Source organism: Syngnathus typhle, linkage group LG7 (assembly GCF_033458585.1).
Source record: "Syngnathus typhle isolate RoL2023-S1 ecotype Sweden linkage group LG7, RoL_Styp_1.0, whole genome shotgun sequence".
Taxonomy (NCBI): domain Eukaryota; kingdom Metazoa; phylum Chordata; class Actinopteri; order Syngnathiformes; family Syngnathidae; genus Syngnathus; species Syngnathus typhle.
In genome coordinates, this window is record NC_083744.1 from 9604030 (window position 1) to 9617634 (window position 13605).

Below are 13605 nucleotides of genomic sequence, written 5' to 3' on the forward strand. Positions count from 1 at the left end.
CTCACACTCTCAAGCGATGGAGCAATAGGAGCGCCCCTGGTTCCTGCTGATGTGGTTGCTTGAACCCACTGAACTTGCTGAACTCTGTGTGCTTCTTCCTATATCGCCATATAAGTATATCATTTGCCGTTTTTTACGTTTACCAAAGCAGAAGCCTTTGCGCTTCCCCTTTCCCTTAGCGGTTTCTGCTACACTTGTGGGTAGGGCAAAAACCCCAAATAAAAAGAGCAAGGATGCAGACAGACTTTAGTGTAGTTCGGTCATTGTAACCTGTCTGTACTGCACTCCTTGCGCAAGCTGCGACTCAATATTCTGCCTCACTTGTGGTTTGTCTGCTGATGCTTTTCTCTTAACATTTATTCAGTCGGTGAATAAAAACCTGACATTACGTTTCCACTATCCCACGGTGACGATACATAGTACACGATAGACATACAAGTAAACGACACAAAATGAAAACAAGAAGGCACAAACAATAAATAATAAGAGTGATAATAAAGAAGACATAATAATATTAATAATAATATTATAAAGACATAATAAATAAACAAATAATACAATAAATAAGAGGAGCAAAACGGAGCAAGTGTGCATACAGCAGACAGTAAGCATAGCGCAAAAGTACAGGACGCTACGCAGAAAGTGGGAGAGAGTTCAGGATCCTAACAGCCTGGAATATGAAGCTGTTGGTGAGTCTGGTGGTGCGGGAGCGCAGGCTCCTGTACCTCTTCCCAGAGGGCAGAAGATCGAACAAAGCGTGAGCGGGGTGACTCACATCAGTCACAATCGTGGTCGCCTTGCGGGTGAGATGGGAGGTGTAAATGTCCTTCAAGGAGGGGAGTGAAGCACCAATAATCTTACCAGCCGTGTTTGAGTTTGAGTTTTTATTCACGCGATATTCAAGACATACAACATGGAACAACAAACAGTAATTCCGGATGCGTGAAAAGGTCACCCCAAGCAAGCTATTTAAAGCTTTTAATAGGGGGCCTGGTTTCCCATAAGTATCAGATATTGGCCAGATATCCTTACATTTTGGACAACATACAACAATAATAAACACACAACAAGGTACAGCACACAACAACCATACGACAAGCAATAGACAACCTCAGTATTCTGGTTACTCTGGATTTGATGTAAAGTACATTTGCAATTTATAAATTAACAACTAATATATTAACAACAGGACACGGGTGTTCATGCAATTTATAACCAGCACATTAAATATACATTGATAGGAGTTGATTTTTTAGATTTGCCTTGAAGATGGATATGGATTGCAACATTTTTAGTGTTTCATCAAGCTCATTCCAAATCTGTGGCCCTCTGCACACAATACTAAAGCTTGTAGATTTTAGTTTCCGTTTTTTCCCAATGATTAGATTTCTATTCCTGGTGGTGTGGGTGTGGCTGGGAGTACAGATTGTTTGTGCAGGTAAAGCCGTTTGATACTTGCTTGTGATTTAATAAACTTGACTTGACTAGAACTGATGGAGACTGAAACTGACCGAGAAAATCAATAAATGGTTGTTTTCTCTTCTTGTTTTCAGTGTGTAAAGAAATATCTGATGGTGCATAAACCTGACCCATACAAAAACATTTTTAAAATGGTTTATATCTATCTGTCTGGCATCGAACTATACAACACACTGATTTATTTTGTCCTCTCATATTCAACACTTTTCAGTAATATCACATTCCTCCTTTGAGCTTATCCCCCACCAATGTCTCCACTCCACCAAAGCAATAGGAAGGCCAGGGAGAGAAGAGCTGTCCCCAAAAGATCACCAAGAGCTGTGAGATAGGGTATAGAGTAACTGTCTGGATCTTTCCCCCTCCTCCACAAACAGTGCACCATACAATCAGCTATACACAGCAAAGAAAAGACCTGCAAAGCAGAAAAGATGAGAAAATGCATGAAAAAGGGACAATGTGTGCAAACTAAGCAGGAACACACATCCGACTGACTCACCTGAATTAAAGAAGCGGTCAAGAACGCAAATGTGAAGAGAGCACTTGGCATGGTATAGGACCCTTTGATCAGGTGAATGACGTATAAGAAAATCAGCTGACCAGGAATGACAATGAGAAGTAGCACCTTTGCAGATTTGTGATTTGGTTCTGAATCAAAATCAGTCATACAGTTATGCATGCATGCATCGTGAACATGAGACCCATTTATTAATTGCTGAACTCAATGATACTTACCTGAACCAAAGAAAGTGCTGCAGGGTTGGTGGCATCTTTTACGATCTTCAGGAACCTCTCCATGTGCAAAATTCATATGTAATTTTGTGGAAATGCGACTTGCTTGTATGGAGACAAGGTTACCTCCAATGCCTGCATAGTGAGAATAAAGAGAAACAAGTCATGAAGTTGCCAGCACAGTGTCATTGAATCAAGAGAGGCTGCCGAGGTGGAAGAGAGGAGTGAATCTAATGTATGTGCTTGATGTTGTTGCATGGAAAACACGGTAAGAGTATTCATTAAATAATGTATAGATAGATAGATAGATAGATAGATAGATAGATAGATAGATAGATAGATAGATAGATAGATAGATAGATAGATAGATAGATAGATAGATAGATAGATAGATAGATAGATAGATAGATAGATAGATAGATAGATAGATAGATAGATAGATAGATAGATAGATAGATAGATAGATAGATAGATAGATAGATAGATAGATAGATAGATAGATAGATAGATAGATAGATAGATAGATAGATAGATAGATAGATAGATAGATAGATAGATAGATAGATAGATAGATAATAAATTAGTTAAGAGTATATGATGTTGCTGTTGCTCCCTCTTCAATGTGGTAGCCATTATATTTGTTAGAACAATGTATATGTTATCATGCGTTCTCTAATCAATGCTTTACCGCAATATTACTGCAATACATGCTTGTGATTTAGGGCTATATAAATAAAGTTGACTTGATTTGACGATCTGCGTAATCCACCCAGATTACAGGGCAAATGTAAACAGTAAAAGTAGTGGTGAGTGCCCTTTTTACAATGAGGGTTTGAACTCTGCTGAGCTCTGATGGTGTTTATCCGGCAGTAGGACAAAATTATGTTTGAAGCTCACACCAGTGGGGCAGCCTTTTTTTTTCCCAGGCTGTAAATTTAAAGGTTGCATATATTTGCTTATGTCTAGACATCGTTTGATAAACTGCTCAGGTTCAGAGTTGTATTTGTTTTTCATCTTTGCAGCCTCCGACAGTCACATTATTTGTAACAATAAATAGCTCAAGGTCATTTTACAAGATCCTGAAAAACAGTGTATATAGTAAGCACGCAACTGGAAACATTGTGCATTGTTCAAAATTTACTTTCAACAAATAATTTTACCCCAGTGGGTAAAGTTTATCCTATTCTAAATGATAGTTTTCCCCACTCTACCTTCTTTGCAAGAACAACACTGGAGACAGTTTGCCCATTTTACGTTTGCAAGCAGAGAAAGTCATTGTTGGAAAATATATCAAATATTATCATTCGATTCTAAGTAAGTATGGAGGATCTTTGCTGTTGTGACAGTTGTACTTTGTGAGTAGAGTCTTGTGTTGTTTGAAACATTAACATCACCTTTTGAAACAATAACATCCTTGGTTGAACAATAACGTCAACTTTGTTTAACTAAAGTCACAGTCCGGTCAGTCCGGGCGTGGCCAGACTGTATAGGAAAGGCTCGATTCGAGCCACACACATTCTGTGTGTCTGGCTCTACTCTTTTGCAAAAGTCGTTGGCCAATGAAGACAATTCTCTGCCTCTGATCAAGTTCTTTGTGTAATTGTTGATGAACCCAACCGTCATCATCACCCTTGTGTGACGCAAGTATGCCTGAAAGCACTCTAGCTTTCACCTTTTGCAAGATAAATTTTGTTGACAGGAAGCAGGCGGAGGGTGAATAGGTCTCGGGGGTCAGCTCTACAAACTGGTTGATTAATGCAGAAGGCCTTAGCTCTTGGTTCTACGAGGTTGTGGAAACATACTTTGTGGAGCATTTTTAGATAACTAACTAAGCAAGAATGCTTCCACATCTTTTGGAAAGTCTCAACAACTGAAGGGAATGTGGAAAGTTTCAACGAGTCAAGGGAAGGTGGAACGTTTTAACAGAGTTAATGATTCTTGTCAACATTTCAATATGATCAAAATAAATTGTCAACCCTAACACCAAATTCTCTGTAGTGATCGATACATACAAAAATATGAATAATATTCTAAAATACAGAAATATGCATGAAGACTAGAGCAGTCTTGTCAGTGCAGACAAATACGTAACTCCACCAGGCCCTGAATCTTCTCACATTGTGTCAAGATGGAATTGGGTGGGAGTCAGGGGTTTGATTGAGGTAGGTGGGAGTGGGGTTTCAAAGTGTTCTTTGTATATAACCTGAAGAATGTTTGCATTTAAATCATTAACCACCCCCTTATCACTCTTTGCTTGGGCAGAAGGGGGGGAGGACTAGTCAAGTCAAGTCAAGTTTATTTGTATAGCCCTAAATCACAAGCAGTCTCAAAGGGCTTCACATAGACAGAAATTGACAATTATTCTCAAAGCATCCCCTGATCTTAAGCTCCCAAAGGAGCCTTTGATTCTTTAATTTTTGAATAAATGCAGCCCTTTTTACACTGAGTAGGTGACGCTATACCAAAAACTAATACGATTGATTAAAGTACATATGCACAAACTTGTTTATTGAAAAAAAAATGGGAAAGGGTAGTGGAAAGCTGGAATTCCTGAAGGACAGAGGCAGCAAAGAAGAGGAATCAAGGAAGCAGGACAGCAGACGCCGGGACACGGCTGGTGGCTCATGGGACAAGAGCAAGCAGACGAGCAGAGAGACAAGAAGATGGGACAAAAGGCAGACGAGACGGGGTCGAGACAAACGAGCTAGGTGGAGACGCGGTCATAAACAGGCAATATGTCAGGCCGCAGGAATGTTTGGTCAGTCGGGCAGCAGAAAAGCAAGACCAGCTATTGACAGTCAACGAGAGCAGGTGCAGGAAGCATTGGTTTGTACAAACGTCCTTGCTTAGCTTGTTGTCCAAATATGCTTAACCAATAAGACAAAGGGATAAAGAGACTAAATTAGTTTGCTCAGGCCCCCCCAAAATCTGTTCACAACTCAACCCCACCCTGCTTTCTTACAATAAAAAGGCTCTTGCACGACACAAAAGTCGGAGTAGCTTTGAGACACATGTGTATGTGTTTCACAAGTTGTGATGGCTCTCCCCGTTTTGCAAATGTAAAACGGCCAAACTTTCTCTCGTGGTTCTTGGGAAAGGTAGAAAGGCTTTTAAATTGAAATCGTTAGGTTTTTAAAATTCCGGATATGAGATTGGGTTACCACTTTCTAATTTAGCATCCTCTGTATGTGCAGCTTTCTCAAACAATGATTTGAAACAATGATAAAAATGACCTAGGAGAAAAACCTCACATGAGATAACACCACATGTGGCCTAAAATGACCAAGGAGAAAAACCTCACATAACACCACATGTGGCCCTTTTGCTGATTGCTATCTGGACCCTTGACGATAACGAAATCATTAGGCTTTTAAAATTCCGAATATGCGATTGGGTTACCACCTTCTAATTTAGCATGCTCTTGTACTATTGTAGTACAGAAAATAACTGTATACGCAGCGTTCTCAAACAATGATTTCACATTGTTTTCTCCCTCCTTCTGTTTTATTCCTGTGGTGAGTGACATGACTATAATGCGTTTTATTTATGGTAGAAAGTAACAAGCAGACATGATGTCGATTTGTGTCATGACATTGTTTCAATCGAGATGTGCTCGAGTAGCTCTATCCTTTGAGGCATGTAAATGGGTTCATCTGATTGTTTCAGGTACGCAAATTCTGACCCTCATCGAAATATCGACTGCAAGGTGCCACCAGATCTATTTAATACTTGCAATTAACAGCTGCCAATCAAACTTCTTTTGCATCAATCTCCTTATCAGACCATCAATCAAATTGATATTCTCATGCTCTACTTACCATTGATAACTGGAGCATAAAGTATAATTCCAGCCAAGTTTGGATCCGACACAGTCTTATCCAGTATAAGCCCCCCCATACTAAAAAAGAAAAAAAACATGTATTTTTGTTGACAGATAGCAAAATCAATGTGTAAATCTCAATAAATTTGAATGTCATAATAATTTCACCAGCTAAAACTACAGATTTATTTCAGGCCAATTCCTACGTCGATAATATCTAATGTAAAATGATTCGGACTGTTTCCACTGCTCTATGCAGAGTATCTACCCTAGCAAAGTCCATATGTGAGCTGGTGCCATCCTCAAAGACCCCAGTCACCCCCAGCACCATTCACACTGACATTTCTTCTCTCAGACTGGAGAACTGAAATGCAGGATTAGCACAATGAAAAGCTTTCAGTCCTACTGTCATTTAACTGCATGTTCTCCTGACTCAAGACTCGAGTCAGCAATCAGTATCCTGATTGTGCAGGCAAAAAAAAATTAAAAATCCTCTACAGTTCTTATAAGTGCTTGAATATTATTTTGCAAAAGAAAACGTTTGTTAGATGTCAAATTTTGATTTTCCAGTATTCATGCAAGTTGAGTAAAACCAAAGGCAATACCTGCTAATGACCATTGCTGTTATGATTGGTTCCCACCCAGTACGGAGGAGAAGCTGACTCGCAGGGTGTTTGGAGGAGATCACAATCCACAGAGGTATCAGGCCCAACAAAAACAGATCCAAGAGATACAGCACATATGAATACAAGTCTGTCAAGAGAAAGTGTGTAAACGTAGGTTAGGATTTACTCCACAGTTGCCCTGGAAAATGGTGGACTAGTGTGGTGTCTGGACATGTCCCTGGCCATGCATCAAGTAGTATATCATTCATTCTTGTGGTTGCATTAAAAGTAAAAAAAATATATAGTGACCTCTTTTGTTGCTTTAAGTTCTTGACACATTTTATTCATGTTTATTTAACGTATGTTAAAATGAAAATTATATTTTAATTTATAAATTTTGTTGTGCATGACTTTTGAGCTGTTTGCATTGGAGATTCCAGCCAAAGAGGAACCCCAACAGTTGGGGCAACAGCTGGCACACAGTTGCTGTCCTGCTTGAGGAACAATCTATTTTTGGTGTAAAGTTAGTTGAACAGCGTTGCTGCTGCTGCAACTTCCCCCACCTTTTAGTGCAGCAACACCTGTTTCCATGTTTATTAAGTGTCTGATGGTGCTTAAACCTGACACTTACCTATGAAGGAGTAGAACCACTGACTGAAGCAAGCTAATAAGGCCAGCGTGATGAGGTCTCCAAAGCTGGCTGCCATGGGTGTGGCAACATTGTCAGGGTTGATCCCAGTCCGCTTTGAGACGATAATCACTCCCACCATTATAATACCTAGACACAGTTGTAAATGGACTATGTTTTCATTTTATGAATGGATGGACGGATAGTTGAACGGGAGGGAGGGAGGTAGAGAGAGAGAGAGAGAGAGAGAGAGGAAGGGAGGGAGAAAGAGAGAAAGAGGAGGGGATGCATGGATGGATGCATTAACAAATGCAAGGATGGGTGTATTGATGGAGCAATATTTGTAGATATTGGGGCTTTGCACTTACACTATCTAGCTTATATTGAGGCTTGATATTTTAAAAACAATACGTTGTAACATCTTCCAAGTTTAACATGAGATGGGGACTGTACACATAATCACACGTACACACAAGTGGTGATTCTTTTGGACAGAAAGAAGGGGAAAAGAGCATCTGTTCAATTTGAACAATGCATACTGTATTTAGATAAAAATGCCTAACACCAGTCAGACAGAAAACAATTTTGTAATCCAAAATTTACCTTGCAGCAGTGAGGCCACAAATGTGGTACAAACACTGGTTGAACACAGAAGGATAACATGATTGAATGGAAGCCTTCCATCCGCAATCCAGCCCAACACAATAGCCATCAGGGAGGCGAGAAGACCCAGGATAGTTGATTGTAGCTGTAGGATAAGTAGTATTAGTAAATAGTAACTATGGTGAAATACTACAATAGTTGGTTGTTAGTTTGCGGATGATGCATATGATTTTTTAATAGGGTTTTAGAATGAACCTGCTTGACTGCCAGGTTTCCAATGATCAGCATCCATTTTTCACTTGCAACTTCCATTTTTCCTGCATTTACCTGAAATGCAAACATGTTTATATACATACATTAAATATTAAATGATGACTTGTGACAAAATATAAATGATGAGCAGGTTTTAAAATACAGCATTTTTGTAGTTTTAGAAATGTATGTATTTGAAAAAATGCACAACAATAATAAAAAACTGAATTCTTATAAAAGATTGACTAAAAGCAGTCATTAGTCATGGGCCTGTGAAATAATTTGAACTGCAACTGACAACAGTTCGGCGGCGCACACGCGGCATTGTTTACATAAAGGACGATCGATGGATTTAAGGATTTAGAGTGACACAGATGGTTTGATAAAGGTGTTATTTATGGTATACTTATTTGGATAGCTGTCAATGTTACGTCAGGCCCGTTCTCAGTTCTTCGTTTGTGTTTATGTCACATCTAGCTTGTTGTTGCACGTTCTTGTCTGTGTTGGATTTTGTCAAATAAATTTGCCCCAAAAGTGCGACTTATACTCCAGTGCGACTTATATATGGTTTTTTTCCCCTTTATTGTGCATTTTATGGCTAGTGCGACTTATACTCCGGTGCGACTTATCGTCCGAAAAATATGGTAAGTCGTTATCATGTAGTATGTATGTTTGTGCATGTTTGTGTTCCCACACTCACCGCTGTTGACAGTCGAGAGGCGAGAGTCATTTCCAGGTTTCCTTTCATGCCCAGTACAACAGGAAGCAAAATGAAGATCTCTGTGATGTCTTGGAATACATCCCAACTCTACCATAGAAATGGAAAAAAGGAAGAAAAGTGCTGATTCAAAAGCTAACTGTTGTAACCCATGATACTTTGTGAGACTATTTTGTTTGTTTTTTTGTTTGTAATGGTCTCTTTGTCTGTATGTATGTATGTACTATGTATGTATGTATGTATGTATGTATGTATGTATGTATGTATGTATGTATGTATGTATGTATGTATGTATGTATGTATGTATGTATGTATGTATGTATGTATGTATGTATGTATGTATGTATGTATGTATGTATGTATGTATGTATGTATGTATGTATGTATGTATGTATGTATGTATGTATGTTTCTTCGTTTGTTTTGACAAATTGATCTCAGTGAAGGAAACTTATTACCCTGGCTATTCTTTCATTCGTAAGGTAAGACAAATGTCAGTCGCACTTAGGACATCATACAATCTTGCAAGAAGAGAATTAGAATTATTCCCCTAATTTATTTATTTGTTTTATTTTCATGGTGTGTTAATAAACTGTTCAAGCTAGGTCACCATACTCAGATTGATTAAGAAACTCTTAATGTTCACTTGTAACACCAGTTGAATTCACTTGTTTTGGGGAAAATGAGCAAAGATCTGGAGTAAAAGTTGGTTCTTTATTTGCAAGATCTTGGGTTGTTTAAAAGAAAAGGTCTTGTTCCTCGTAAAAAGCATCTTCACTTCTTCGCTGGGGGAAGAGCCCCTCTAGCTGCCTGAATGGCCCTTTTATAGGCTCGTCTGCTCCCGCTTCTGGCATTACCTCATTGTGGAATGGGTGCATGACCTTATCCTACTTCCTTTATGCCTGCTGGGAACCACAGATTGCCTTAGCAGCATCGGTCAAGACAATTAACAGCTGTGTCGGGTCTCACTCTTTCCCACCAACCGTTTCCAACCAACCGTTTTCCACCAACAGTATAGCAACTAACCCCTGGTGTCCATTCCCAAACACATTACATAAATAAACACACTTTTCCATGTTGAGTACATACAACATACGTGCAGGATATTGGGATTTATTTCAGGAATGTATAGGTAGTTACCGGCGACAGAACATAGAATGGCCAGTTGGTTGTGACCAGAAAAGAATGAGAGGCTGACTGTATAGGGCTGCAGAACAAATAAGCGTTCATTATTGACGATCCATGTCGAGCACATAAGTCCAAAAGTAGAACACCGCTCGGGTTCAGATCGGGGGGGTTCCTCCCAATCACGCCCTTCCAGATCTCACTGTCATTGCCCACGTGAGCATTGAAGTCACCCAGTAGAACGATGGAGTCCCCAGAAGGAGCGCTCTCCAGCACTTCTTCTAAGGACCCCAAAAAGGGTGGGTACTCTGAGCTGCTGTTCGGTGCATAGGCACAAACAACAGTCAGGACCCGTCCCCCCACCCGAAGGCGGAAGGAAAGCTACCCTCTCGTGAACCCTAATGTACAGGCGCCCAGCCGGGGGCCAATATGTATACCCACACCTGCTGGACGCCTCTCACCTCCAACTCCAGAGCGGAAGAGAGTCCACCGCCGCTCGAGAGGGGTTGTACGGGAACCCAAACTGTGTGTGGAGGCAAGTCCGACTATGTCTACTCGGAACTTTTCTGCCTCACACACCGGCTCGGGCACCTTTCCAGCCAGAGAGGTGACATTCCAAGTCCCAAGAGACAGCTTCTGCAGCCAGGGATCGGACCCCCAAGGTCCGCGCCCTTGGGCGCCGCCCAGCTCACTATGCACCCAACCCCTTTGGCAGCGGGGTGAGCCCATGGGAAGGGGGACCCACGTTCTCCTTTCGGGCTGTGTAAACAACAAAGATGGCTGATTTGAATAAATTGTAGATGCAAGATTCCCTTTGTTGTATAATTTCACACTTAATGATTGAAGCAAGCACTCTAGAATCCTTGGATTTTTTAAAATGAAACTGACCCGTGTTTGGGTCACAACCCGTCACTTGAGAACGATTAAATGACTTGGCATTTTCTTTACCTGAACCATGTCAAGAAGCAGACCAGCAGAGATAGTTCCCAGCCCAGCCAGCAGGAACGACACCAGTATCTGCAACACTAAGGACCAGACTGACTCGGGGCGTACCTCTGTACTACCACGAGAGATCTTTGCCTCCTGAGACCCAATGAATCTTGTCCCACTGGGCAGTAGTGGGTCGGTCTCAGTGTAGTCCTGTGGTTCGTAATTGACATTGACGGGTGAAATAATCAATCTCGGGGTGAGATAGTTGGGTCCTGGAGAGTGTTGTGGTAGGACACGGTTCTGGGTGGATCTTTTCTCCTCAGACCCACTTGTCTGGACACCCTTTGACTCTGGGAATACCATATTGTCAAGTAGGACTCTGGCAGAAAGGAATCCTGCTCCACATGCCCTAAACAAACATAAACACATTAAGTTACAGAACCCCATCCATCCAAAAATTGCAAAGCATTAGCAACTAAGTTTTTGAGCTGGAATTTGAAAATGGGATGAAGCTGTAAACGCATGCCTAAGAAAATGTCACCCCGACCCAACAGGTTGGGGCTGGAGTGAGACAGTCATGTGAATACAGGAGATGGCCCAAAATTCAACTATAAATGGAGAGTCGGGTCAATTACGTTCAATAAGTGCGGATTTGACACCACCAATAAATCATAACCTTAGTTTTTAACACATTGTTCTGTGATGCAAATATTTCAATTGCTACAAATGTTTACTACAATAAATATTTATACTTTTGGACATATGTTGATTTGTACAGTGTGTATGTGCACATATTTTATGGTTAATGAAAAAAAAGTGTGTGTGTGTGTCCGTGCGTGCGTGCGTGCGAAGAACGCATGCTTTAGGTTTGTATAGGCCGACACATTAATGTTCGCTCGAAATCAGAATATAAAAAAAAACAGTTACGATAGATGAAAATATTTATTTAGACCTTACCTTCAATGTTTAGGAATTCCGCAGACAACAGCTTCTCACGCTGCACTGCAATCCGTGGCCCTACCTTGTCCCATCATCCTCTGAATGATGTATTGTGCCTCCACACTGAGTTAAGTGTGACATCGTCCCACCCCATGACCAGACCAAATCATATAGCAAGCATGCCCACCATTTTTGACGCATGATTGTTAGATGAGTGTGCGGTCTGTTCCAGATGCATTACTGGACTGCATAACCACCACAAATGAATAAATGTATTATTCACATATGCTAAACTGATGCTGTTGTTCAAGCAGGCAGACAAATTGGGAGAAAAAAAAAAGTGCAAAACAAAAGCTTTGCACGTGTTTATCCACTGTAACCTTACCGTTTGCGACAACAGGTTGTTGAATAAAGTAATAAGAATTTTCAAGGAAGGCCCTGCTATAGCTTCAGTAGCACTATTTATGTAGCACTGTTTATAATTCCCCCTCTCACCCTCCGCGGGTGGTCTCCCACTCCAAGCTCGGGTCCTCTACCAGCTTGAGGGTTCTGCGCAGTATTTTGGCTAGCACTGCACTCTTCTGGACTGAGATGTCTGATGTTATTCCTGCAGTTCCTCCAGGTTGGGGGTCACTGCCCCAAGTGCCCCGATGACCACGGGCACCACCAAGGCTTTCACTTTCCAGGCCATGTCAAGTTCTTCTTTGAGGCCCTGGTAGTTTTCTAGCTTCTCAAGTTCTTTTCTCCTGATGTTGCCATCGCTATATCCATTACAACGGTCTTCTTCTGCTGTTTGTCCACCATCACAATGTCCAGTTTATTCGCCATCCCCATCTTGTCAGCCTGAATCTGGAAGTCCCACACGACTTTGGCTCGCTTGTTCACTGCCACCTTAGGGGGTGCTTCCCACTTTGAACTTGGGGCTTCCAGTCCATATTTTGCGCAGATGTTCCCGTACAGTAGGCCAGGATTTTGGTTATGACATTCCATGTATGCTTTCCCTGCTAGAATCCTACACCCTGCTGTTATGTGGTGGACGGTCGGCGGAGCCATTTTGCACAGTCTACATGTTGTCTGGTTCTTGCCTGGTGTGGTAGATGTTGGCCTCTATTGCACTGGTGGTCAAAGTCTGTTACTGTGCAGCCATGATGGTAACACAAGCTACTTTCCCTCTGACCACGTCAGCCATTCAACCTCTTTCCTTGATGTACTGCACATTATTCTTGGCTGTTACCCGAATAGTGGTACTCACACTCAGTTGTCTTCCACCTCCTTCTTTACGGCTAGGGTACAGTGTCAGGGTGCTGAACCTAGGGTGGAACCCTCCGTGCATGGTTAGGAGTTTCCATGTCTTGACAACTGTGATCTGCGTCGCTTTCCTTTTGTCTTATTCAGCCCTGCATTTGCTCTTGGGGCTGTGTTGAGTGTGTTAGGTCTTGCCCACAGACCCACACTGGATGATGGTATGGCTCCGCCCCGACCAGGTCTCGAACCCGGGTCCCGTTCGTTGATAGTCTGGCGACTATCCTACTGAGCTATCCAGCCGACAATATATATATTGACGTTATGTGCTGTTCAGCTTCCTTTTCTTCGGTCGAGCCCTATATAATTAATGACTGACTTTATATATATAATTATATAAAAACAATTTTGTGACCCCAAACTTTTGAACGGTAGTGTGTGTGTGTGTGTGTGTGTGTGTGTGTGTGTGTGTGTGTGTGTGTGTGTGTGTGTGTGTGTATATATATATATATATATATATTCTTTTTCTTTTTTTT

General features: G+C 41.2%; 1 protein-coding gene across 1 annotated transcript; it reads right to left on the reverse strand.

Annotated features, from left to right (window-relative positions):
• Positions 1–880: 880 nt before the first annotated feature.
• On the reverse strand, positions 881–13364 carry slc41a2a (solute carrier family 41 member 2a). The gene is made up of 11 exons (XM_061284196.1): positions 11846–13364; positions 10907–11297; positions 8817–8924; positions 8120–8191; positions 7865–8009; positions 7265–7411; positions 6634–6781; positions 6027–6106; positions 2212–2343; positions 1976–2124; positions 881–1891 (listed from the first exon to the last, which is right to left on the reverse strand). The coding sequence occupies exons 2-11, from the start codon at positions 11249–11251 to the stop codon at positions 1715–1717; spliced, it is 1503 nt and encodes a 500-aa protein (XP_061140180.1). The 5' UTR covers positions 11252–11297; positions 11846–13364; the 3' UTR covers positions 881–1714.
• Positions 13365–13605: the final 241 nt, after the last annotated feature.

What these genes read in the sequence shown, in the direction of transcription:
- slc41a2a (XM_061284196.1), bottom strand. Translation starts at nt 11,251, where the DNA reads ATGGTATTCCCAGAGTCAAAGGGTGTCCAGACAAGTGGGTCTGAGGAG. An exon ending in GAAACCTGGCAGTCAAGCAG is followed by an intron (nt 8,010 to 8,119) that starts GTTCATTCTAAA and finishes CTTATCCTACAG; the next exon opens with CTACAATCAACTATCCTGGG. An exon ending in TGTGGCCTCACTGCTGCAAG is followed by an intron (nt 7,412 to 7,864) that starts GTAAATTTTGGA and finishes AACTGTGTCTAG; the next exon opens with GTATTATAATGGTGGGAGTG.